General features: G+C 38.4%; 1 protein-coding gene across 1 annotated transcript; it reads left to right on the top strand.

Annotated features, from left to right (window-relative positions):
- Positions 1-13788: 13788 nt before the first annotated feature.
- On the top strand, positions 13789-25794 carry LOC580647 (transmembrane protein 147). Its single transcript, XM_030977608.1, has 6 exons — positions 13789-13947; positions 15986-16055; positions 17169-17234; positions 20922-21143; positions 22148-22269; positions 24017-25794. Exons 1-6 carry the CDS (start codon positions 13871-13873, stop codon positions 24150-24152), a joined length of 693 nt encoding a protein of 230 aa, XP_030833468.1. The 5' UTR covers positions 13789-13870; the 3' UTR covers positions 24153-25794.
- Positions 25795-27332: the final 1538 nt, after the last annotated feature.

Below are 27332 nucleotides of genomic sequence, written 5' to 3'. Positions count from 1 at the left end.
ATCCGAGGTTTAACTAGTTCTGTCACGTATTTTTTTTTCAGGTTTGATCGTGTCCTACTTTGGTCAGATGCAGACTGAGCACCGTCGTTTCTCACTCTCAGCTCTACGATCACTTGGTATAGCAGGGGCGGATCTAGCTTTTTGCTAAGGGGGGGGGGGGGGTTGACCAAAATAATGACGATGCGGAGCATCGTCCACGAGCCGCAAAGCGGCGAGCCGATTTTTTGGGGGGTGTTTATTTGAAGGAGTCGGGCTAACTCGGCCCACGGGACTACTCGGCCCAGCTGGAAAAACTGGGCCGAGATGTCCCGACCTGATTAATCGATCGAGAGATACCAATGTGTATATGTTTGTGCTCTTTGTGACTTAATAATGCCCTTTCCAACCAAAATCTTTAATGGAATTGTGTTAAATGATACTAATGAAGACAATCTATGACTTATCTTTAGGTAAAATGACAAAAAAATGACATTTCGGACAATTTACTCACAGCTCGCAATCCGCATTGCCGCACGTACATTAAATGTGCGTTGTATCTACTCGGACCGCTGAAATTCGAGCAGTGTTTTTGTCGGTAAATCACTGCAAAAATATCATTTTTATCTCGTATGAAGGTCTATTTTTTATTCCTGACACAGATTTCGTTATTGAGAAGTCGAATATAGTACATTTTAGACTAGTTGGTTGATGTTTGTTCACATTCTTTCGTCCTGGCCGTAAATTAGCAGACTACTGCCTAGTGCTACCGCAGCAGCTCAGCTCAGTGTGCAGCTAGCCGTACAGCGCCGCCGGCCGGGTCGGCGGGGGAATTCACTGACTCGTGCCGGGCTGCTGCACTGCATTGCATGATTGTACTGCCCAATTTGATCGAGTGATGTGTGAGTATAACTAATCAAACTAGATCTATATCTACTGTATTATCATTATTCATTCCGAGTAGAATATCCAATTTGATTTAGTGAGTAAACTAGACCTATATCTACTGTAGCTACATCATCATCATATACTAGATTAGTCATTCAGAGTAGTCTAGATATCTAGAATATTCGATTAATGAAGGAATGGAATTTTTCTTTTTCATAATCAGATAATCATATTTTACTCCTAAAAGTTAGAGACTTGATGAATAGCTAGATCTAACGTAAGGGCCTAGCCTAGTACTCTAAGCAGATTCTTCAGTGAGCTGAAGAATCGCCTTCTTATTTTTTTGGAGGGGGCTGCTTCAAAAAAATTCTACGAAAAGAAGGTATTGGCTTCAAGTTTTTTGTATAAATAATGCAGCCCCCCCCCCCACTTTTTCAGATACCCCAAAAGAGCCCCTTTTTACATAGAAAAAGTGCCCCTTTTCCTTTGACAAGTGCCCCTATTACTTAGTAAAAGTGCCCCTTCCCCCTTTTTTATTTTTGACACGTGCCCCTTTTCCTTCGGCATGTTCCCATTTTCCTTTGCAATACGTGTCTATTTTCCATTCTCATAAATCTTGAAATAATCTTGAATAAGTGCCTTTTTAATCTTTTTTTCAAACATGTCCTCATTTTTATTTAATTGTTCTAACTTTGTTTATTTATTTAGGTTTTTTTTTTGCCTTGTAACTTGCATATATGAAATAATACGTACCAATACCACAACACAAGGAATGGTTTGGCGTGTCATCTGTACTGGTTTCTGCATGTTACAATTTTTGTTTGGGGGGGGGGGGCTGGGGGTTAACAGATTTATAACTGATATCTGTGTACCTGTATAAATATGTATACTATAAATAAATAATAAATAAAAAAACAAAATTGCATTACCACAACGTGGCATAAAATTAATACACGATTACACCTGCTTATCATTTGTTATTATGAGTCTGCTTGACGTCATATTGTTGGAATTTGTATCTTGGAGTCGTAAAAAAATAATGTTTATTGTTATGTGTATTTTTCAAACATGTCCTCAATTTTATTTAATTGTTTTAACTTTGTTTATTTATTTAGGGTTTTTTTGCCTTGTAACTTGCATATATGAAATAACACGTACCAATACCACAACACAAGGAATGGTGTGGCGTGTCATCTGCATGTTACAATTTTTTTTTGGGGGGGGGGGGGGCTGGGGGTTAACAAATTTATATCTGATCTTGTGTACCTATAAATATGTACATACTATAAATAAATAATGAATACAGAAATAAAATTGCATTTCCACAACGTGGCACAATACATAATAGAGACAATGTTGATGATGTAAGGGATGGAGATGATGAGAGGAATGGAGGCGATATTGATAATGAAAGGGATGGAGGTGATGAGAGGGATGGAGACAATGTGAGGGATGGAGATGATGAGAGGGATGGAGACGATGTGAGGGATGGAGAATTGGAGATGATGAGAGGGATGGAGACAATTTTGATGATGTAAGGGATGAAGACGATATTGATGATTAGAGGGATGGAGACGTCTCCATTCCTCCCGTCTCCATCCCTCTCATCGTCTCCATCCCTCTCACCATCTCCATCCCTCTCGTCATCTCCATCCCTCTCATCATCTCCATCCCTCATCTCCATCCCTCTCCATCCCTCTCATCATCTCCATCCCTCTCATCATCTCCACCCCATGTCATGTCTTTGAATGGAATATCATTTTAATTTGATTCAATTTAGGTTTTATTATATTTGTATGATCTTTTTGGTTACTAAATAGTAATCAATTATACTGCTTTATTGCTGATTTTTTTTTTTTTTTTTTTTTTTTTTTTTTTGGGGGGGGGGGGGAGTGGAAATTCATTTTGACCCACACCCCCCCCCCACACACACACACTTTTTCGTTGGGAGGAAGGCGAGTCCCCTGCCCCCACTTCTGGCGCCTATGATCGCAAGAATGGCTGGATTTCTGAAAAAGGGGCACCTACAAAGGGACACATCAACAATAATAAAAACCATTTTTGATATTTGTATAAAGGCCTACGCCTTCGTCAAGATTGTGAATACATTACCACTAATGACATCAATATTTGTTTATTTCTTTACGTGGAGCAACATTATTGTTTAAGCAACATACTTCGCGATTTGGTGTGATGGACTGAATATCGATTTTCGAGCAAGCGAGCTAAAAGTGTAAGGTCCCATTTGAAAAATTACATGATGAATATTAAAGACAATTTAATGAAGAAAGACTGAAAAGTTCTTTTATGTAATTATGAGTAACATTATAATTAAAACATCTGAGAAAGAAAAGTAGGCACTTATCAGAAGGGAAAAGGACATGTACAAAATGATAAGGGGGCACTTTAGGGGAACCTGAAAAAGTGGAGGCATAGTGCCCCCCCCCCCCAACCAAGAATGCCGCCTCTGACTGTGGGCAAAAGTGCAAAACTAACCCAGAAAATCTAGAAATAAACCAAATTTCAATTTTATTTCGCGGGTCAACGGCCCCCTTTCTCATCAGTACGCCAGTGCTTCCAGTAGGCCTATCCTTCCATGAATTCCTACCATTAAAAATTATCAGAAGGGAAAAGGACATGTACAAAGGATAAGGGGGCACTTTAGGGGAACCTGGAAAAGTGGGGGCACAGTGTCCCCCCCAACCAAGAATGCCGCCTCTGACAAAACTAACCCAGAAAATCTAGAAATAAACCACATTCCAATTTTATTTCGCGGGTCAACTGCCCACCCCCCCCCTATCAGTACGCCAGTGCTTCCAGTATCCTACCATTAAAAAAATTCTGGGACAGAAAAATGCAGCTGTTATAGACCTCTAGATCAAAAGTATATTATTGTTACAAGGGAAATCAACTTTATTCTTTGTAATGACTGTGTTTTTAAAAGCACGAAAATCATGAAAAATGACAATTTCATTTCAATATATATTATTGTTACAAGGGAAATCAACTTTGTTCTTTGTAATGACTGTGTTTATAAAAGCACGAAAATCATGAAAAATTACAATTTCATTTCATTTTAGATCTAGAAATCATGATGGGAAAAAGTGTGGCGATTTGTCCGAAAAGGCTGTGGCGAGTTGTCCAGGGTATTGTGGCGGGTTGTCCAGGGTATTGTGGCGGGATGTCCAGGGTATTGTGGCGGGTTGTCTTGGGGCGGGTTGTCTTGGGGCGGGTTGTCTTTGTGGCGAGTTGTCTGGACCCCGATTCGTTGTACCGTTCTCGACTCTTTATCCTTATCTGAATTCAGTTCCGTCCCCCCTTTTCCGCGCGGAAGCTTTGATGTTTCATTAAATAATTAGAGAAAGAAGACGATTCGTTATACCGTTCTCGACTCTTAATCCTTTTTTTTCCTACGTCCTCTTCCTTTTTCTTTTTTTTTCTTTTTTTTGGGGGGGGGGGGGGCGACCGCCCCCACTGCCCCCCTCCCTGGCTACGCGCCTGCCCCTCCAAAATTAAAAAAAGAAGGCGATTCTTCAGCTCACTTCTCTTACAGTACTACTAGGCTAGGCCCTTACGAGAGATCTAGCTATTTAATTTATCAAGTCTTTAACTTTTAGGAGTAAAATATGATTATCTGCGATTCCATTCCTTCATTAATCGAATATTCTACTCTGAATGACTAATCTAGTATATGATAATGATGTACCCTAGCTACAGTAGATATAGGTCTAGTTTACTCACTAAATCAAATTGGATATTCTACTCGGAATGAATAATGATAATACAGTAGATATAGATCTAGTTTGATTAGTTATACTCACACATCACTCGATCAAATTGGGCAGTACAATCATGCAATGCAGTGCAGCAGCCCGGCACGAGTCAGTGAATTCCCCCGCCGACCCGGCCGGCGGCGCTGTACGGCTAGCTGCACACTGAGCTGAGCTGCTGCGGTAGCACTAGGCAGTAGTCTGCTAATTTACGGCCAGGACGAAAGAATGTGAACAAACATCAACCAACTAGTCTAAAATGTACTATATTCGACTTCTCAATAACGAAATCTGTGTCAGGAATAAAAAATAGACCTTCATACGAGATAAAAATGATATTTTTGCAGTGATTTACCGACAAAAACACTGCTCGAATTTCAGCGGTCCGAGTAGATACAACGCACATTTAATGTACGTGCGGCAATGCGGATTGCGAGCTGTGAGTAAATTGTCCGAAATGTCATTTTTTTGTCATTTTACCTAAAGATAAGTCATAGATTGTCTTCATTAGTATCATTTAACACAATTCCATTAAAGATTTTGGTTGGAAAGGGCATTATTAAGTCACAAAGAGCACAAACATATACACATTGGTATCTCTCGATCGATTAATCAGGTCGGGACATCTCGGCCCAGTTTTTCCAGCTGGGCCGAGTAGTCCCGTGGGCCGAGTTAGCCCGGATTCTATTTGAACCCCGTAAGTAATGTTTTCCTGGCATCTATTAACACAATGGAGACCATAAAAAGCAGTGCATGATAACGTCTTTTTAAATCAAGTAACAGTTTAATACATAGTTATATCCAGAGTTATCATGTGTTTGGTTAAGTTACCAGATGAGTTGAATATCTTCTCACAATATTTGCACTTGAAAGGGTTTCTCTCCAGCGTGCGTTCTTTTTTCTTTCTTTTTTTCTTTTTTTTTTTTTTTTTTTTTTTTTTTGGGCCGCCCAAGGGGGGGGGGGGGGGTTGCAACCCCCCCAACCCCCCTCTAGATCCGCTTCTGTATAGGCAAGTTTAAAATGGAAGAAACTATCGTAGATGAGCGGTTTTAAACGAATGATAGCACTCCAACAAAAACCATGATAGATTTTTGAAGCCACTGGTCTGGAAAATCCACGAGGAGCAGGAGAAAAGCCGTAGATCTCCCACGTGTTACGTGGAGATGTACACTGAACAGATGATAGAAGCAGAACGCGAGACTCCCGGTGAACACACGTTTACTAAAGAAAATATGTATCACGCAGTCGCTGATCTGTTTGCTGCTGGGACTGAGACAACTGCTACAACCCTAAAGTGGGCCTTGATGTATACATGATATCAAATCCAGATGTTCAAGAAAAGATACATAAGGAACTAGATGATGTTGTTGGACGAAATCGGTTGCCAAGTCTTACAGATAGACCCAATTTGCCTTACACCGAAGCTACTTTGCTTGATATACAACGTATTGCTACAATTACACCTCTTGGCGTCCCACATGCACCTGTTCTCAATGGATACGACATCCCTAAAGGAACTGTGGTCTTACCGAACCTATGGGCCATTCATCATGAACCTCGACCTATGGAAGAACCCCGATGAATTCAATCCAGACAGGTTTCTCAACCCAGACACCAAACAAGTTGTTCAGAGGGAGGAACTTATTCCATTCTCTATCGTTAAGGCTTAATTCTTGTCAGTTTGGAGGGTAAAACCCTTTTTTGGTATTCATTAACTCTTTATATGCCACTCGAAGAACCACTTGTCCCCACTGTATTTACCAAGAGATAGCTGCTTCAGAATTATAGTGCATTGTATGTGTCGATGAGGGTTCTAGGACATCTACCCCTGGACATCCACCCGGATAACTACCCCAGTCAACCGCCTTCCAGGACAACTACCTCCTGGGATTACTACCCCCCGGACAACTACCCCCTAGTAAAACTACCCCCAGAGAACTAACACCCGGACAACTACCCTCAGACAACTACCCCCTATTACATCCATCCTCTAGGACAACTACCCCCCCCCCCAGAGAACTACCCTAGGGATAGTTGTCTGTGGGTAGTGGTTATATAGTTGACTCGAAGATTGCCCAGCTGGAGGTGAATCCACACTTGTAGACCGAGGATCTCCCTAGCATGGGTTCAAGTAAACGCGTGACGCCCTTAATTGTAAGAGATGATCATTTGCTATAACCTAGTCATTGGGATACGATTTAGCCTTAGGATTCCATGATTTCTATATTATTTCAATCGTAGCGTTGAACATTAAAGTAAAAATCTTCATAATGCAGTACAAAATTACAAGCCTCGGATGAATGCCTTGAATATAGTATGTTAACTTATAATAGACTGGTTATGAGTCTACACCAGATTAGAGATTCAAGATTCATTTATTTCACCCATCAATATATTTATTATTTAAATAAAATACTGAAAAATGCACAATTTTTACAAGATTCAGTAATGATCATATAAATTATGAAAACATAAAAGGTACATCGAAATAATGTAAAAACAAGGAATGTCAATGGGATCTTATGTTGGTGAAGCCATATCAAAAAATTAGTAAAACTCTTTGACCATCCAATCTGAAGCTCATTATCTTACTAACAACTTTTAACCCCATTCAATAATTTCACATACTTCAACCTTGTTTGTTGTTCAGGTCGTCGTACAGTGGCGTAGACAGGTTCGTACACCTGGGGGATGACTGGGCTGCCAACGCTAGTGAGGGTGCGAAGCGCGCGAGCGAGGGAGAGAAGCGACCGAGCGGGGGGAGGGTGTGGGAGGGGGGTGTCCCGCCTCCCACGGTAGGGAGCTTTTGCAATTTTGAACTTGAAATCGTGCAATCTGATGCATACTTAATGAGGTAAAATAACACACACAAGCGTGCACGCACACAAACACATACTTACACACACACACACACACACACATACTACGCCTTGAATGGACAGACATACATCGACAAGATCTACACACCGTGGCATACGAATACAGAATGGACTGACACATAGTATTGCATATTGAACCACACTACGTATTTATCTCTGTGAATTTTGCTGTTACACCTCTTCAGAAAAAAAACCAATGTCAACTGTGTACACGCAGGTATAGTCTTTGTTGTCTTGATAGGGGTATGTGGTTATGAATGAAAACAGCCTCTGTGGCCATTTGTGAATAGAACACATAAACAACAAACAAATAACGATGAAACTTTGAACAATATGTCTGTTCATTATAAAGCATAATGAATACGTACATACTATGCTTTTTTACCTCAAAGAAACAGGCATAGTATCCATAGATGGATATTGGCTGGCGGCTCATTAACATACAGATACAAAAAACATAAACAGTATCACTATGATCCATGGAGTAACAATACTGCTTTGTAAGTTTGTGAAGAAATCGGAACCATAACGGCATTGCATCGTTTCAAATTAGGGCATTATTTACTTCTATTTGATCTCAGTCTTATAATAGTAATAGTAATAATAATAATAATAATGATAATAATAATAATAATAATAATAATAATAATAATAATAATAATAATAATAATAATACAAATAAAAAATAATACTAATACAAATAATAATGCTAATACTAATAGGTTCCTTTTATCTCGCATTTCAAGACAGGGTAAATTCACACTGCGCTTTACATGAAACAAACTTCTTTAAACATTTCAAACTTATGTCTTCATGCATCAATCAACATACTTTAAATGAATACAAAACAAAGTGCATCTTAAATAAAACAAAAATAAATAAATAGTTAACAATACAGAAAAGATGTAGCTGCTGCAAGCTTAACAATAAACTAATGTATACCAGTCAGTCCTGATATCAGTATTAGTGTAACAATAGTCATATAGTGGGAGCATGAAGTTGAACAATTCATGATTATACATAATTATATATGTTTGTTTGAATAATACTTGTTATAAAGATAGTAGTATGGTACTCTCTGTCACGAATATTATGTATACTGTTGTATCACATTCATTTTCTATTCTGTTTTAGAATTGGCTTTCACCGTGTGAATGCGGCTAACAATAAACACAATTACAATAATGATGAGGATTATTATTATCATCATCATAATTATTATTATTAATAATATTATAATTGTTATCATTATTATTATTACTATTATTATCATCATTATGACTTATTAAGTAAGCAAATATCATTCCCCAAAACCTGGGGGGGGGGGGGGATGATTGTACATGCCATCCCCCCCCCACCTTGTGAGGTGGGGGATGCATCCCCCTCATCCCCCCCCCCCCCCCCCCCCCCCCCCCCCCCCGTTGTCTACGCCCCTGTCGTCGTAGATGTCTGGGAGAACAGTTAGCCAAGGTGGAACTGTTCATCTTCTTTACTCATCTCTTGGTTGGTTGGTTCTTCGTTTAGATGGCGCTCTTCAATCTCAAAGATTATTTGCGCCAGTCAATTTCGTGTATAGCTTTGGCGTGGGCTTCGGAAATCAAGCCCACGAGCGACTTTCCTTGGTGAAATGAAATTAATAGTGATATGGTTTTATATACAAAAAAAAAAGAAAAAAAAAAAAAAGAAAAAAAAAAAAAAAAAAAAAAAAAAAAAAAAGGCTGCAATATTAAAATTGCATAAAATGCACATAAAAGGCGAGATGGGAGTTAGTTGCAGTTGTTCATGGAAAAACCGCAAATACTTCATTTTATATATTATTACAGGATCGATATAAGTTAAGGGGATCCCTGATAGCTTTAAAAGCTATCTAAAACGATTAGTATCGTATATGTAACCCAATAACTCACGAGTAAAAATTGGGTTAGACATCAATAATTGTTTCAGATTGGGGTTGTTCAATTTAATCCTTTCTTTTAAGAGACGTCTATCTTTGTCGTATTTTGTACAATAGAAAATAAAATGTTTAATTGTTTCATCTTCTTGACAAACTTCACAAAGACCAGTATCGTGTTGGTTAATTTGAAAAAGGTAATAATTTAAACTACAGTTACCTACTCTTAGTTGTTGTATCAAGCATTCTTCTCTGCGAGATAGGCCTTGTCTATGTATGGGCTTTGAAACGTCGCTATGCAAAGCATATAAAAATCTACCGTGTTCTGCATTGTCCCATTCTGCTTGCCATAATTTGTTATAATGGATCAAACGAGAGGCTGCCAATTCACTTCTTGTATTTGGTATAACTATGTCTATACACCTTTTCATGGCTCCTTTTTTGGCAGCCCGATCTACGATCTCATTGCCCCTAATATCGCAATGTGACGGAATCCATTCAAAAGCAACACAAACATCCTTAAACTGCAAAATATTAATTATGGATAAAATTTCATTTACAATAGCACATCTAATAAAGTATGAATCGATCATTTGTAAAGCTGACAAAGCGTCGCTAAAAATTACCACCGAAGAGGATTCAATAAATGTATTAATCCACTCTAGTGCCATTAGTATGGCCACTAGTTCTGCTCTCATAATACAGACATGGGATAATCTAAAAAATTTCACCACATTATAATGAGACACATAAAATGCGGCTCCTGTCTTCCCATCCTCGAGTTTAGAACCATCTGTATATATATGTAAAAACCCATTCCATGAATTTCCAATGCTATCTAGAACAATCGATTTTATTTCAAATGGAGGCATTTCCTTTTTTTGCACTTTGCCATGGTGTTCGAAAGACACTTGTGGTCGTGCTAACCGCCATTCTGGGATTTTCGGCAATAAGTTGGTTTGCCCTTCCACCACTACTTCGTCTCTAAAGGATCGCAGTTTAAAAGGTCCTTCTCCTATCTTCCATTCTAAGTTATTTAAATCATAGTCATCACCCAATACTTCTTTTGTTGGGTGGTTTAAAGTACTAGACAGTAAATAAACTCGAAAGTTATCATTTAACAACCTTCTACGATATCTCTTACATCGCTTTCAATTCACAACACCAGAGGGCGCACCTCCCTTAACAATACGCTCAACCCAGAAGAGTTTGAGATCTGTGCATCTCTTATCGATGACGTCATGTAGCCTTTGTATCTTGCGGACGTTAGAAATTACATCAATAATTCAATTTAATGTATAATAACGAGTTTGATTAACTCGGAACCTGTGATTAAGCAAGGCTACATGTCGGTTGCACACTAAACATGGACTGTTCTTTTTGAAAAACATTAATTTTCAAACAGACTGGAAATAAAATCCTTTGATCTGTTGCCCCACGCCTAGCTATACTTCTTGCATTTCTAAGAAAAAGGAAATAGTCAATAGTAATCTGAAAACATACCTCTTCAAATGTTAGTAATTTGTGATTGCCTAAGAGGCGGCGCATTGAATCCTCTGGAAAATGAGCTATACAAATTTAATTATTAATATAATTAACATTACTTTAAAAGAAATCAATATTACTATGATTATTATTAGTAGTAGAAGTAGTGGTGTAAGTATCATTATCATTATTATTGTTGTTGTTAGTATTAATATTTAGTAGTAGTATTATATTTTGCAAGGTGGGACCCTTGCATTCTGTGTCGTCCTTAACATGTCATGAAATGATCTCTTTTCATTTCTATATAGGAGTGTATAATCAGTCTATCCAAACTATGTAATCGCAGATCATTCCATGAGATGTTAAGGACGAAACAAAATGCAAGGGGGGACCCTGGCATTCTGTGTCGTCCTTAACATGTCATGAAATGATCTCTTTTATTTCTATATAGGAGTGTATGATCAGTCTATCCAAACTATGTAATCGCAGATCATTCCATGAGATGTTAAGGACGGGACAAAATGCAAGGGGGGACCCTTGCATTCTGTGTCGTCCTTAACATATTGTCATGAAATGATCTCTTTTCATTTCTATATAGAAGTATATGATCAGTATATCCAAACTATGTAATCGCAGATCATTCCATGAGATGTTAAGGACGGGACAAAATGCAAGGGGGACCCTTGCATTCTTTGATTACATAGTTTGCAAGGGGGGAACCTTGCATTCTGTGTCGTCCTTAACATGTCATGAAATGATCTCTTTTCATTTCTATATAGGAGTGTATGATCAGTCTATCCAAACTATGTAATCGCAGATCATTCCATGAGATGTTAAGGACGGGACGAAATGCAAGGGGGACCCTTGCATTCTGTGTCGTCCTTAACATGTCATGAAATGATCTCTTTTCATTTCTATATAGGAGTGTATGATCAGTATAATTATCCAAACTATGTAATCGCAGATCATACCATGAGATGTTAAGGACGGGACGAAATGCAAGGGGGCCCTTGCATTCTGTGTCGTCCTTAACATGACTGTCATGAAATGATCTCTTTTCATTTCTATATAGGAGTGTATGATCAGTCTATCCAAACTATGTAATCGCATATCATACCATGAGATGTTAAGGACCCTTGCATTCTGTGTCGTCCTTATAACATGTCATGAAATGATCTCTTTTCATTTCTATATAGGAGTGTATGATCAGTCTATCCAAACTATGTAATGGCAGATCATTCCATGAGATGTTAAGGACGGGGAAAATGCAAGGGGGGACCCTAATGGCATTCTGTGTCGTCCTTAACATGTCATGAAATGATCTCTTTTCATTTCTATATAGGAGTGTATGATCAGTCTATCCAAACTATGTAATGGCAGATCATTCCATGAGATGTTAAGGACGGGGAAAATGCAAGGGGGGACCCTAATGGCATTCTGTGTCGTCCTTAACATGTCATGAAATGATCTCTTTTCATTTCTATATAGGAGTGTATGATCAGTATAATTATCCAAACTATGTAATCGCAGATCATACCATGAGATGTTAAGGACGGGACGAAATGCAAGGGGGACCCTTGCATTCTGTGTCGTCCTTAACATGACTGTCATGAAATGATCTCTTTTCATTTCTATATAGGAGTGTATGATCAGTCTATCCAAACTATGTAATCGCATATCATACCATGAGATGTTAAGGACGGGACGAAATGCAAGGGGACCCTTGCATTCTGTGTCGTCCTTAACATGTCATGAAATGATCTCTTTTCTTTTCTATATAGGAGTGTATGATTAGTCTATCCAAACTATGTAATCGCAGATCATTCCATGCCGATGTTAAGGACGGGACAAAATGCAAGGATGGACCCTTGCATTCTGTGTCGTCCTTAACATGTCATGAAATGATCTCTTTTCATTTCAATATAGGAGTGTATGATCAGTCTATCCAAACTATGTAATCGCAGATCATTCCATGAGTTGTAAAGAACGGGACAAAATGCAAGGGGAGACCCTTGCATTTTGTGTCGTCCTTAACATGTCATGAAATGATCTCTTTTTATTTCTATGTAAGAGTGTATGATCAGTCTATCCAAACTATGTAATCGCATAATATCATACCATGAGATGTTAAGGACGGGACAAAATGCAAGACCACTTTGTTTCAGTGATATTAAAGATAAACTTGAGTTCTGGTAAAAAAAGAAAATGAATTCTCACAGAATCTAACTTACACTGAATGTTCAAGATAACAAATAAATGTCATGTGCCAAACAATTTTGGAAGAAAATGTATACTGGCTTAGTAATGAGCATAGACAGATAAGGAAATCAGAGTAGTACTAGCCCCGACACCATGTGTGTTGTCCCATATAGCCTACATCTTTCTGTGTAAGTGATTGTTACTTTACCAAGACTCTGCCAAATTTATGATGATTTTGATGACTCCAGAACCTTGCATTACACACCATTACTTACATGCTATATGATCAACTTATCCATTCCACACCTTTTCTTTCACAATGCAATCGCATTACCAGAACTTAAGTTTATCTTTAACTGGTCCGTTTCAAGTTGTTAACACTTTCTGATGTTAATGACTTAACAAAATATTCTCATTAACTGCTTTTATTCCTTTGTTGAGGAGGAGGGGGGTTTCCTCTTAAAAAAAAAAGAGATGGATAAGTCAATATGAAGGAATAAATGATAAAAAATAAGACGAGGTATAAAGGCGTAGCCGGGAATCGAACCGAGTACATCTGCATTGTGAAGCGATGTCTTATCCACAAGACCACTTTGCTTCACTGATATTAACTGGTTCGCTTCAAATGGACCCGCCCCTGTGACCAACCCCGGCCCCCCCCCCCCCAGCAAATATTGCAATTCTAGATTGTTTTTTCTTTATTGTTTGCTCTTTGAATACACCGTGTGGCGTTGGCGAGATTTCCGAGATTTTTGCCGCACCTTGACAAAAGATTATCCAAAATGACACTTTTTCACTTCGGAAATTGTGTGGCTCTTGCCTATATTCCATATTTCATAGTCTACAAGTGCTCAGGATTGTAAGTTTGCATCTGATTGCGCCAATCATGTTTAAAAATGTCCGTTTTGTAATCATGTGATATGCGTCAGGTCCCACACGTTGATATTAAAGTTGTAAAAAAATTAGACTTGAAATTTGGCTTTATTAACTTTTTACCACTCATAGGAGCATTGCTATACTCACTGTTAATGATCTCTTCTTCTTCTTCTTCTTCTGTAAAAGTCCTGTTATTTTATTTACATACAGATTAGATCTACAGGTGTTGCAATTTATAATTCAAATGAGAAATTTGAGTGTGGTTAAAATGTTTGTGTTTGTGTAGAGTAAAGGAGCCGGTTTTCGGCCACTTAAGACAAAATCCTATTTTTTTGGACCCTTTACTTCCTATTTATTATCATTTCTTGTTCAAATCATGAAGCAAATATTATTATTATTTAAACAAAAAAAGAATCCCAGAAAAAAAATCACGAATTGCCATGACAATATTCATCTCAATTTTCACTGTTTCGGAGTCAGTCGGCATAGCGAACCAGTTTTCGGCCGCATGTACAAATTCAATACGAAGCGCGCACGCACGCCGTGCATTTCCGCGCTGATCTATAGCACTAGCGGGCGGTGCAGGTATCCCACGTCGGAGCTCCCCGCAGCTCGCTAGGCCGAAAACTAGTACTGCCGTGATCGGAAATTGGAATCTGAATTAGACAGAGATATCGTGTGTGCGTTGCAGTGTGCGGCTGCATTGATTTAATACATGCGATGAGATACTTTTGAGCTTGCGACTAGCACAAAATCGGGCTCTTAATCTGAAAAATACTTGAAATAAAGCTCATTTTATGGTACCCATATTTCTTACAGACACGCGTAAGATACTCGATTTTTCAGATTCGGGTAGCGGCACCGCCGATTACATCGCTAAAATGTGATATTTTAGGATATATTTTTCATTGCAAATGTGGTTCTTCAGTGACACTGGCATGGTATGGTATGTGTGGGATATGTGTTGTGCTATTATGCCATGTATTTTAATGTGATTTTACCATGCATCCAACCAATCGGCCGAAAACTGGAGCTGGCCGATTACCGGCTCCTTTACTCTAGAGATAGTATTGCTGCTAGTATGAGTGAGTGAATGTTGGTGACTATAATATGAACAGTAGGGGCGCTGGTCCGAGAATAAGGATCATCGGCATAAACGAGGAGAGACGCATTAGAAAAAAGAAGGATCGTCTGTACTTTCATTGACGATTCCGATTTCTGATCCTTGTGTTGGCGATGCGAGTTGGCTCAGTCGGTAAAGCGTCTGCCTGTCGAACCAAAGATCCCGGGTTCGACTCCCATCCAGGCGGATGACTGAAGTCTGCGTTGTGTGTTAACGTGCCCCTTCCCTTGTTCATAGACGCAGGTTATGTCAAATGGAAAACACTCTGTCCCTCTGATAGGACGTTAAATGGAGGCCCCGTGTACAGGAGAGTCACCACCCTTGCACGTTAAGAACCCATTGCACTATTCGTATAAGAGAAGGGGGAAACCCCGGTGTAATGGTCCACCTGCACACCCCAATCAGGCCGAGTATACGGCATCTGCAAGAATCTTCAGTATTGAAGGAGGCAGATTATCTTGAAGAAGAAGAAGAAGATGCGAACAAAGGATACCGCGATGATTTTCTTGATGCATTTCACATTGACTTTGTACAGAGACTTTCACGTCATGAGCGATAAATCCTCGGGAAGATGGATAAACCATAAAAGTAGACTGTGAACTGTAGGTATTTTATTACGCGAAATCTGTTTTTCACATTGCTAGCGCGGATCGGGAATCCAAAACTGCAGAGCGCTGAAGAAAATTATTTTTGAGGAGGCATTTTATCCGCGTGAACACATCCCACTGGAAACTGGAGGATATCCTTTATTTATGCGGACGATCCTCATTCTCGGACCAGCACCCCTACTGATGAAGGATAGTATTGCTGCTTTGAGTGAGAAGGAGAAGGAGAAAGAGAGGATGGAAGTCAAAATTTTATCTTTTATTTTTGCTTCATAATTTTTGCTTTATTTCAGGTCAGAGTACAGTGCATTTTGGAAATGTGTTCAAGCAGGGACAGCCTATCTCTTCACTCAGTTATGCAAGGTAGGTGCTGAAATTCATATTATGCATCGGGCTTACACAGAACATTGAATTATGAGAAGGTCAAAATGTATTATCGAATTTTCTTTTTCTAGTATGCTTGTATTTGGAAAATATTTTAGTCACCAACTCATGCTCTTAGAGACTTCGGTGGTGAGCGCTTTATAAGCACCATTTTTATTATTATTATTATGAGCATGAGTTGTGTTGTGATGAATGTTATAAATAATTAATAGTCATAATGTTGATACCGGTAATTGCTTTAAGGCTAAACTTTTCCAGTTACAAGTAACTGATCACAGCGGTTTTACCAAAAAGCTGAATCTAGTGTTGCCCACATTGTCACAAGCCATGATTAAGACACATGGGAGAGGAGAAGCAGTATACATAAAATTCATTGCTCAAGAATTGAAGTGGTTTCTGTCCAACCAGTTTTCTATAGGGTACAACATCTCAATCTGAAGTCTTAAAAAAAGTCAAATATTGAGTCTTTTAGCATGAATTTCTAGAAATGATACATTCACCTTACCAGTATTTTATTAAATTATGATAAGATGTACTGTTTGCAGTTGTTGTAAGATGGTTGAAATAATTCTCCTTTTTATTTGATTTCATGCAGTGGTCCATTATAGTTGTAATTTGATATATTATATTGTATCTTCTCATGTTTATCTCCTTTCTAATACGCATTTCTCTCTCCTCATCTTCTTCTCAACCTCACATGCAGCTCATCATCTTGTATTATTTTCTGTACCCTCGATCTTTCACTTCTTTTTTAGCATTTTGTCTACTCTTTGTATTATGACCGTGTCCTTCTATCTTTGTCATGTAAAGTACTGTCTTGTCCTGTTCTCGTCTCTGTTGGCATCCCCCTCTTTTCCCTATTTTGTAGTTCCTATTGTAGTTATGGACTTGTTAATTTAATTACTAATAATTCCTAGGTATAGTTTGAGGTGTTCACAGTTGTACAAGGATTACTTCTTAGTGGACCCCTCTGTTTCCATTATGTATTCCTACATTTGTTGTTAATGTTTACTTGCAATGTTTTGTTGGAAACATAAATAAATTGAAATTGAAAATACATTTTCTCTTCCTCTCCTCATGTCCTGTCTCTAGATGATGATCTTGGCAACATTCTTTCCCACATCAGAAGGTGGAGTGAACCATTTAGACATCATGGGGGTGAGTTCAAGCTAAAAGTTTGATTCATTTTATTGCTAGTATGTGTTTTGGGGGTACTATTGTTACGGCCCTCCATCTTAGAACGGGTCCTGGATGCTGGAGGGCTGGCCTGTCCCTTGCCTCTATCACCGTCATCTGGCGAAGAATTTGCCATCCTGACTAATGCGAGCGGTTTTTATTTGGCTTGTAATTAAGAGGCCTGGACGTGGCTCCGCTTTCCCAAAGTATATGAGTGTGGAGATGAGAGGGGTTTTGGATAGTTGGATGTGTATTAATCTCAACAAGTAGTAAAGGCAGGGATTGCCTTGTGTAGGAACTCTATTTCTCGCTTCCAATCCTTTTCCATATTTGAGCTCAGTTGGAGCAAAGCGGAGAGTTCGCTATCTGACCAAGACGAGAGCCAGCGTCGAAGTGACGAAACTACCGTAAAATACTGGTATTTATAGCCTCTGAGACGCTCTGAGAGCTGCTTTACGCATGGTGCGTCCGTAATCGCGCTCTGAGCCCTTACGCCCCAAAAGCTTACTGCGCCCTCTACGTTTTCTGCAAGATAACTTAAATTGTGGCGAACTGGTTCGTTACACAGCCCCCCTCTTCAAGGAATGTGTCCTCACATTGTCATCCTCACATTAATACAAGGGGATTCCAAAAATATTTACAATTACTAAAACGTATTGAATTATGCATCGCTGTATTAGCCATACTGAGAGTTACGTCCTCTTTAAGATTACTTCTGATATGCATATAACAATCAAGCTCTCTTTATCTTCTATAATCTCTTTCTATGAAGCTCTCATATAACAACATGTTCATTCTATGGACATTAGCTCTGAATATTACCATTACAGCGAGTGCTTTCTATGCCAATTATGTTAATGAATGTTTGTGCATTATGACACATCCTTGAATTTTCCAAAAGATAATGGTGTGGTGTTTTACAAACAAATGAATAGCTTACACTACGACATAAAAATGATAAAAAAGTAGATACATGTATGGATATAAACAATGAGGATGCCTTTCGTTTTCCTCCTGAAAGATGTTGTCTTATTAACAGTTCATCTTTGTTTCTACAGTTAGTTCGTTTCCTGTCCTTCTAGGCATCACTTGGCTCATTGTTCTTTCTCTTCTCTTCTCTGGTAATACGAGTGTATACTGTTCCATCCAGCAGGTGCAGTGACTCGTATTGGTAGGTGATCTTCATCCCTGGCGGAATGATGTGTCTTGTTTTCTGCGTCACCTTACATCCGCCTCCAGCTTGACGCAGGCTTCTAGCGGCTTGGAACAGTTGATCACCATCTGTTTCTTCCTCCGTCTCAGTGGCGACGTCTTTCCTGAAATAAGGCTCTCTCGTCCTGCAGGTACAGTCTGCATCTCCGTAGTTACAATGCGGAAGCAGGTTGTTGTCTTGCATTCATGGCGACACTGAACTGATCCCCATTTGGTCTCTAGAGTAACCGTCTCCAAGTCAAGCTTCGCTCTGAATACAGAAGATTATCCATGCCCAAGACTCCATCGCCGCATACATCAGCGATAATCAAAGTGACCCTTGCCTTTTCCTGGCCTATTGTCACTTCAGTGTGGATCTTGCCGTCCACCTTCATATTTGAGCCGTTTGCAAGCATTATTCTCTCTGTAGTAGGTTCAATAGAAGGCTGCTCTATCAGTTTCACATATCCTGCTTTGTAGCCCCAGTGTCTACAAAAAAATGTAACTGTTGCCCGGCGATGATAACTGGTATATACATGCCCTTTAATTTTCCTTGGTGCATCTCTCTATTGTGCTTAGAGGTGCCTATTGATTCTGTGGTATTTGTTGTTGAGGGACTGTCAGATCTTGCTGCATTGGCCGCATCATGCACGCCCCCCTGTGGTAGCCTTTTCTCGTTTGTTGAGACCTGTTGTTGCTTTTGTTCAGTTTGCCTTTGAGCCTCACTCTTGAGCCTTTTCCTGCACTTTTTCTTGATGTGCCCCTTCTTTCCACAGTAGAAGCAACAACCATCAGATACAGCTGATTTCTCCCGTTGTTGCTTTCCATCAGAGTGAGCTGTTTGTTGAGACGCCTGAAAAGCGCCCTTTATTGCTGCCATCAATCCTACAATTTCCTCTTTCAGGCTGATCAGGGTGTTCTTCACTTCAGAGGTTGTGTCGGCTGGCTGTTGATCCATTTCCTCTTCCTTTGTCATACCCCTACTGTACTTTGAGGTCCTTCCAGTGCCCATCCTCTGATCTTCAGACTTGTGAAATGCCTCAGCTACTACAGCTACATGAACCACCTCGTCTAGTGTCTTACCCTGAGAATTGAATATGGCCTCTCTGAGCTTGGGTTTCGTTAGGGCATCCATGAAATGCCCTTTCGCCAATCTCTCTCGTACAGCATAGTCCAACTCTGGATAAGCTGAGGAAGTTAATTCTCTGATGTTTTGCCCTAGCTCTTTGAGTGTTTCGCCCTCATGTCTCTGCCTTTGCTTAAAGGTAAAGACCAGTATTGGAAACGCCCCAATTTCAAAAAATGAAATGGAAGCTCTCATTACCAATCATGTGAAAGAATATGTTTCGACTAATACATGATGATAAAAAATTTGCCGGGAAACCGCCTACTAATTCATATATTTGGTAAATTTGTTTCTCTCATGGTCTGTGAGAGATATAGGGTAGTCCCATATACATCTTTCTGTGTATAGTGCTTGTAACTTTACGAAGAATGGGCCAAAATTCTTATCATTTTGATGATTCCAGAACCTTGCAGTACATCTATGCTAGATGATCAACCTTTTCTGATCGATACCCCAACGTTTTTCTTTCACACTGCAATCGTATGACCATAACTGGTCTTTACCTTTAAGCTCCAGCAAATGATTTTCGGCTTGTCCGTCATCCGAAAACCTGTTAGCCAGCTTTTTCTTCAGATCATTGAAGCTCATCATTCTCTGCTTCTGTTCCTGCAGCAATCTTAAAGCCTGCCCTCTCAAACATGATGCTAGAATCTTTCCTGCTTCTTCATCATTCCAGCCGTTCACTGCACGGCAGGATTCAAAGTGCTCGCAGTAGTCAATCCATGAGGTAGACCCATCATATTTGTCAGGCGTAATAGAGATGCCTCTATTCCTTGGTGTAGCTGCATGCAATGACTCATCCTTCCGATGTAACCTCTTTATCCGTTGCTCTTCATTTACTTTCACTGCCCTGCTTGACAGTGAAGGAGTCTGGATCCCTTCTGTATTCGAGGATTCCTCTTGTGACTTTAGTTGTACTTCATCCGAACTTGACGTCACATTACTGGATATTTGCGTGTTGGTACGCCTTTTATGTTTTTTCTGCTTCGATCTTTCTTCGGTAGTCTTTATGTTTGAGAACCCTTGTAATAGCTCCTTAATCCTTGCATTAATTGCCGATGTCTGCTGCCTCAATTCGGCGATTTCCGTCAAAGCCGTCGCCTTCTGCTTTTTCCTACTTGTTGAACGATGTACTCCAGAGTAAATAGAAACTGATTCATCTCTCGAAGTAGTATTTTGCGAGGATCATTTTTTAACTAGTCATTTATGTGCTTCTCATGATCCTCCCACTTCAGATATCTCATTGTATAGTTTTGTATTTCGAAGATTATGTAATATTAATTTCTATCGTGACGTGGAGAAAAACAAAATAATGAAACAAAATGTTCTAAGGTGTATCTTGATATTTACAGGAATTCATGAAGTCGACGATTGACCTCGGTGACCTGATTGGGTTCTACTTCATCATGAACAGCATCTCAGCCAAGGGGGAACTCAAGTTCTTGGTTGCAGGAGTGGGATGGGCCACAGCCGAGCTCATCATGACCAGAGTTGTACCCATGTGGGTCGGGGCCAGGGGGACAGAGTTTGACTGGAAGTACATACAACTCAGCCTGGAATCCAATGTTAATCTGGTAAGGTTGCAAATTCTAAGCATGTTTTATATCCTCCTTCTAGTAACCTTTAAAGAGCTGTGTAGCCTGTAATGTAGATCAGTGAATTGCTGTTTGGTCTACAACCTGTTCGTCTACTCCCAAATATAGTCTTACTCTTTTCCCATATGGTCTACGCCCAGCCCGTCTACTATCCACATGGTCTAATAATCATTTGGTCTACTTATCATTTGGTCTAATGACCATATAGTCTAATAGTCATTTGGTCTACTTATCATTTGGTCTAATGACCATATAGTCTAATAGTCATTTGGTCTACTTATCATTTGGTCTAATTACCATATAGTCTAATAGTCATTTGGTCTACATATCATTTGGTCTAATGACCATATAGTCTAATAGTCATGTGGTATAATTTCCATATCATCTAATATCCAATTAGTCTACTACCCATCCCGTATAGTACTCTGGATTGTTACAATGTACTACAGTCCATGAAGGAGGGGCCAGAGGAACAAAGTGTGACTTGAAGTCCATCCATCTATGAATGTAATGCTAATCCGAGGGGTAGACTGAATTTCTTTCATGACCATATCCAGTTAGCTTATATCCGATATGTAGCTCTTAGAAGACCTACAATCAGTACGATTGTGAGGAGAAGAGGAACAACTTAATTACTTTGCTTTGCTTCCCTGTGGACCAGCCTTGCCTTTGAAAACTATAAAAATGCAAGAACTACTTCAGACTTAATAAATAATGTTCCCATTGATAGTATGGTTTGGATGAACAAACATGTTGGCATTTCTTGCTTGTGCTGTATTTCTCTTCAAAGCCCCCTCTCTCTGTTTGTATCTCACTACTGGTATACACTCTTTTTCTGTCCCTTTTTCTTTTCCCCTTTCTCCGACTGCGTTATCCCCTCTTTGTCCTCTCATTCTCACTATCCTATCTTCTGTTTAAAGTAAAAAATATTCAACTGAATTAAACATCTTTGAATGGGGGAATTCTAATTGTTTTACAAACAGGTACAACACATATCCACAGCGGCACTAGTATGGCTATGGAGTCGTCATGACCTCAACAAGTCCGTCCAGCCCATTGTAGTGACCTTACTAGCCCTTAGCTCTTACAAGCCTCTTGTTGTTGAGTAAGTATATACAAGACCAGTCAAAGTCCAGTAAGGCAAATATTCCCCTCCCCCCCCCCCCAAAAAAAAAAAAAAAAATAACAATAGAATTAAAAAAATTCTGTCAATTAATAATTACTTATAATTGTGGTCTCATAGTTCACTTTTGATTCAGATACATATAAACTTGATGGCACCTTCTCTATACCGTGTGAGTAAAAAAAAAGTTTACACCTAGAAATTTGCTTATTATTTTTAAAATCATCTATGAACAGTAAATTATCATACATCTTATGAAAGAGTGTTTTATCCCAGATCATTTGGTATCATTTTTGTGTGGTATGTGTTCACGCTTGGATGAACAGAAGGCATTGTTTGCGAGAGTGCAAAAATCGACTTGCGCCAAAGTGATGCCTACAGTATGTATTATGTTGGGATTAGCGGAATGAGAGAATAAGTTGAATATATCAAATGAATTGCATTGCATATGCTTTTTGCAAAGGGCAAAGTCACACACACCCACACACACGCGCACAGATGTTTGTTGATATTTGGTATTCGATATTTGGTACGTGTGGCATGCTTAATTTTGTTAGGGATGTTATTTAGATCTGCAAAGACTGAATTAATACCCAAAACCCAATTTTTGTATTCAAACATCACATAAGCAACTTTGGCGCAAGTCAATTTTGGCACTCTTGCAAACAATGCCTCCTGTTCATCCAAGCGTAAACACATACCACACAAAAATGGTACCAAATGATTTGAGATAAAACACTCTTTCATAAGATGAATAATAATTTACTTTTCATAGATGATTTTTAAAATAATTAGCAATTTTCTAGGCGTAAACTTTTTTTTGACTCACACTGTAAAGGTTAGTGGTGACATGTATGGCTCCTCTCCAGGAAAAAAAAGTATGTTGTAGAAGGTGGCTGGAAAAGACCACCTGTTAACAGTGGCCACTTCTTCTGTTCCATTAGGTGGTCTTAATAGACAGGTTTAAATAATTTGTTTTGATCACCATTATAAGTTAATACTAGATCTTATCGTGGAAAAACAATATGGATGTATATGCCATTTGCTTGTTAAATTATATACGTAACCCGGTTCTCCTTGTAATACCCACAGTATGTATGGAAATTGTCTTTGATGACTAGCCTGTTTAATAAAAATACAATTAGAGGGAGAAGTTGTTTGAATCACATGATTCTTTCAATAATAGGTTGTAACAGATACATTTGAATCATAGGTAAGATACTGGACCTTAATCATCCCATCCCATCTTTCAATGTTTTACAATTATTTTTGTGGAACAAAATAAAGAGCATATTTTGTGTTGCCTATGATTATCCAGTGGGATTTACTTTTACAGCATGATTGAATCATCTATGTCATATGCGGAACATTTGAATTAGTTGACAGTATTTATATAATATTGTATGGCTTTGAGTGTCATAGCTCGAGCAATATATTCTTGTATCACACAAAAACAAAGCCATACAATATTATTATTATCTATATCAGGCTGACTAGAGAAATAACAAAATTTGATTTACCTCAGTAAATATGACTTTGTTTTTATGTGATATTGATATCGGATGTTCCCGAAAGTTCCCGGATGACTGAGCAATACGAATACAATATTGATCAGTCATCCGGGTACTGCGCTAAAGATATTGAATACACTGATTTAATGTACCACTTGGAAGCCTTATATAGATAATAATGTTGTATGTTCCTTATTCATTGCCTTTTTTTCACACAGAATTTTGATCCATGCAGCAGGACTTGGCTCTTGGACGCTCCTCTTAGCGAAGTCTTTCTTTACATTTGGTGTTGGGTTTGTAGCCCTACAGCTATACGTCGGACTACAGGGGACTCTCAATCATTATACTAAATAGTTATGGAGTTTGTGGTATTATCTTGATTTCTTTTTTTGGTAACAGATTATGAACACATTTTGTCAGGCTTAATGTAAAATCATACATGTACAGTCAAACCTGCTTTAGTGACCACCTGTCTACAAAAACAACATTTTTTGTTTCTCTTAAAAATGGGTTTCTCATTGAATCATGTACTAACGGAACCTGTCTACAAAGACCACGTTTTGTGTTTCCCTTGAGTGGTCGCTATAGACAGGTTTGACTGTACTTTATAATTGCCTCACATGATAAGTTACATCTTGGACATCTTGCATGAAAAGTTGGTATTGAATGCAGCTCTGTGAGGTAACTTTATCAACCAATTAGAATCACATATTTAGGATTTATGTTTGATTTTTTGATTTCGTAATTGTTTTATACAAGAACCAAAATTTATGCAATGATAATAATAATGAATTTATATAGCGCTTAATATTAGACATCTCTAAGCGCTTTACATAGTACCAAAGAAATAGATTTAAATCCAATTATAGTAGAACAAAAACAATCATACGATAATGATAATGAATAAGTTTTTTAAGAAACAATCTGAAGAAAATTTATGATTTTAGCCCATGCCGAAACCAGGAGGTAATAATAGTACAGCATTTACTGGTACAAACATGTATAAAGCAGTAAAGCACAATCAAAATGTTACTATTATTATCAGGATTAGTGTTATTAGTTTTAAAGTCAATTAGTTTCAGCAGGGATTATATTGATCAGCTTTGTAGACATATCAGGTCATACAAAAACATCTTGGTCCCTACACAGGCTGCCCGAAGCTATTGAAAAAAAAGGGGACCATTTGGCTGTGATATCTAAAGACGGACACTCAGTGAATGAGAGCATAGTAATCGATACTAGTTTATAACTTCATATTTTCTCTGTATGGTACATTTGTACATTACAGAATACAGCACAAAAACAGATTGCACTTTAATGTCCTCTGTAAAATTTGTCTTTCTATTATTATAAAATACAACCATATTTGGCATTTCCTAGGCCTATAGATAGTAAATACATATAAATACCTGTATGAATGTATCAGTAAGTTCATACAGTAAAATGATTTACCCAACCCTAAAACCTAAATCTGCTGTCAAATCCACCAGTTGCAACCTCAACTCTAACATAATATCTTAGATGGAATAAAGCCTGAAGCAATTGTTGCCTGAGCGTTCATGTATGTCAGAGCACTACTGGTACTGAATACTTCGCCGTTTCTTTTTCTTTAAATAGCCTCATTGTGTTCTGAATTTTCATAATTTCTTTGAGCACAAATATCGTTTTGAAGAAATTAAGGAGATATATTTCTTTTGTATACCGGTAGAGTTCCTATTACTTTGAATTAATAGGAAGGTTGAGATTTAAAACAAGTGACGGTGAACAATGTATTTTACAATGTAAAAGACAATTATCTCCTTCACTCCTTTTGCAGTATTTACCAGTACATGTGAGAGATATAAAAACTAAATGATATAGGAATTTATCTCTATTGTGTCCCCAAGAAAAGTCTTGATTGAGCTATCATCTAGACGTACCTATATGTGTATGTATTTCTGTACATTTGGTTTTGTTACTTGATATTGTTCACAATAAGAGTTGTTCTTGTCCCGTATTTTGGCGTGCAGTATGTCTCCGTCTTTTGAATTTTTGTTTTCTTTTGATAAAGACTTATGAGAGGAAGTAAGAAGATGAAGAGTTGATCACTTTTTCATTGATTATATTAGAAAGAGTGATTTGATGATAAATATAACTGAGAGATGCAGTGCTGGTCAAAGAAAAATCAATGATATATAGAAAGTATACACATGAGAGTGAGATGGAAAAAGGAAGAAAATGAAGAAAAGAGAAAGCGAGGGAGCTTGATAGTAAGGTTGTTAGAGAAGGGAGATTGGAAAGAGGGAGAGATATATCGTCGCCGTTTTCACGAACCGGCACAAGCCACCGAAATCCCTTCAAAATGTAGTTTTTATTTTTTTTGCATTTTTAGCACAAGTTATCAACAATCTTTCATCTCACCAAATTTCAGCATCCAAAACGCTTTAGTTTTTGTGATATCCACGGTTACACAAATGACAAAAACGACACACGAGCCAAAAAGCACGATTCATATTTTCACGAACCGGCACGCGCCGTTATAAGTCAATGGGCTGTGCCGGTTCGTGAAAATATCTTTGCGCTTACAAGACCTAGACGACGCGACACAGGCGGTTGTGCCGGTTCGTGAAAATAAAATACGCGCTAAGACAGCGCGAGCGCTTTTGTCTTGCGCGTAAAGTTACATAGGAAAAACGACACAGTGGCTTGTGCCGGTTCGTGAAAATATTTTTGCTACGTAAACAGCAAAATAATATTTTCACGAACCGGCACGAGAGTCCAAAGCTTCGTAATATTAATAGTAATTGTCATTATGCTTAACAAATGGAATGTATAGAAAATACAGAATATTTTCCTTTCATTGATATGTATTTTGTGATATAAAATTTGACATAAGGCATGTTTCTGGCGAATTCAAAACGGGCTAAACGTAAAACGCGTTTTTCTCAGAATGTACTTATTTCGTTGCGCGTTGGGCTGTGCCGGTTCGTGAAAACGGCGACGATATATGGGGAATAAGGGAGAGAGAGAGAGAGAGAGACAGAGATGGGGGTAAAGAGAAATAGAATATCAAAGGAGAGATCAAGAGTTTAGTGTTTGTCAAGTGATATATGGTGCATAAGGCTGGTGTACATCTCCTTTGGAACACTGTTATCCTCGAGCAGCTACAAGCAAAAAGTAATTGTAAACCAAACATTTTTCATGAATCGTGGCCATTTTCCGTCAAGAATTTTTCACAAAAATTGAACAAATTAATATTGTGATTCAATTATTATACTTTCATGCAAGAAATTTTCACAAATCTAGGCCACTTGCATAATTCCTGAAAGTGTCTTTTTATATAGCACTCTGTATAACACGAATAGAGATATGCACTTTTATTCCATCGTTCCGTTCCATTACTAGTGAAATGAACAAAACAAAGTCATAACACTTGAATTTACATTTCTAAGTTTATTTCAATACATTTTTACAACAACAAAATACAACTTCACATATATCCATGTTTAACAGGATATATGATGTAAGACATTTAACATAATTACAATTTTGTGT

This window comes from Strongylocentrotus purpuratus, unplaced genomic scaffold (genome assembly GCF_000002235.5).
Source record: "Strongylocentrotus purpuratus isolate Spur 01 unplaced genomic scaffold, Spur_5.0 spur5_scaffold_1, whole genome shotgun sequence".
Classification (NCBI taxonomy): Eukaryota; Metazoa; Echinodermata; class Echinoidea; order Camarodonta; family Strongylocentrotidae; genus Strongylocentrotus; species Strongylocentrotus purpuratus.
The sequence above is the reverse complement of the archived record's forward strand: the minus strand, read 5'-3'. Positions and strand labels throughout refer to the sequence as shown.

Excerpts from the sequence above, each read along its gene's own strand:
- LOC580647 (XM_030977608.1), top strand. The coding sequence starts at position 13,871 with ATGACACTTTTTCACTTCGGAAATTGTGTGGCTCTTGCCTATATTCCA. Across the intron at positions 21,144-22,147 it reads TGGAATCCAATGTTAATCTG|GTACAACACATATCCACAGC; the intron begins GTAAGGTTGCAA and ends TTTTACAAACAG. Across the intron at positions 22,270-24,016 it reads TACAAGCCTCTTGTTGTTGA|AATTTTGATCCATGCAGCAG; the intron begins GTAAGTATATAC and ends TTTTTCACACAG.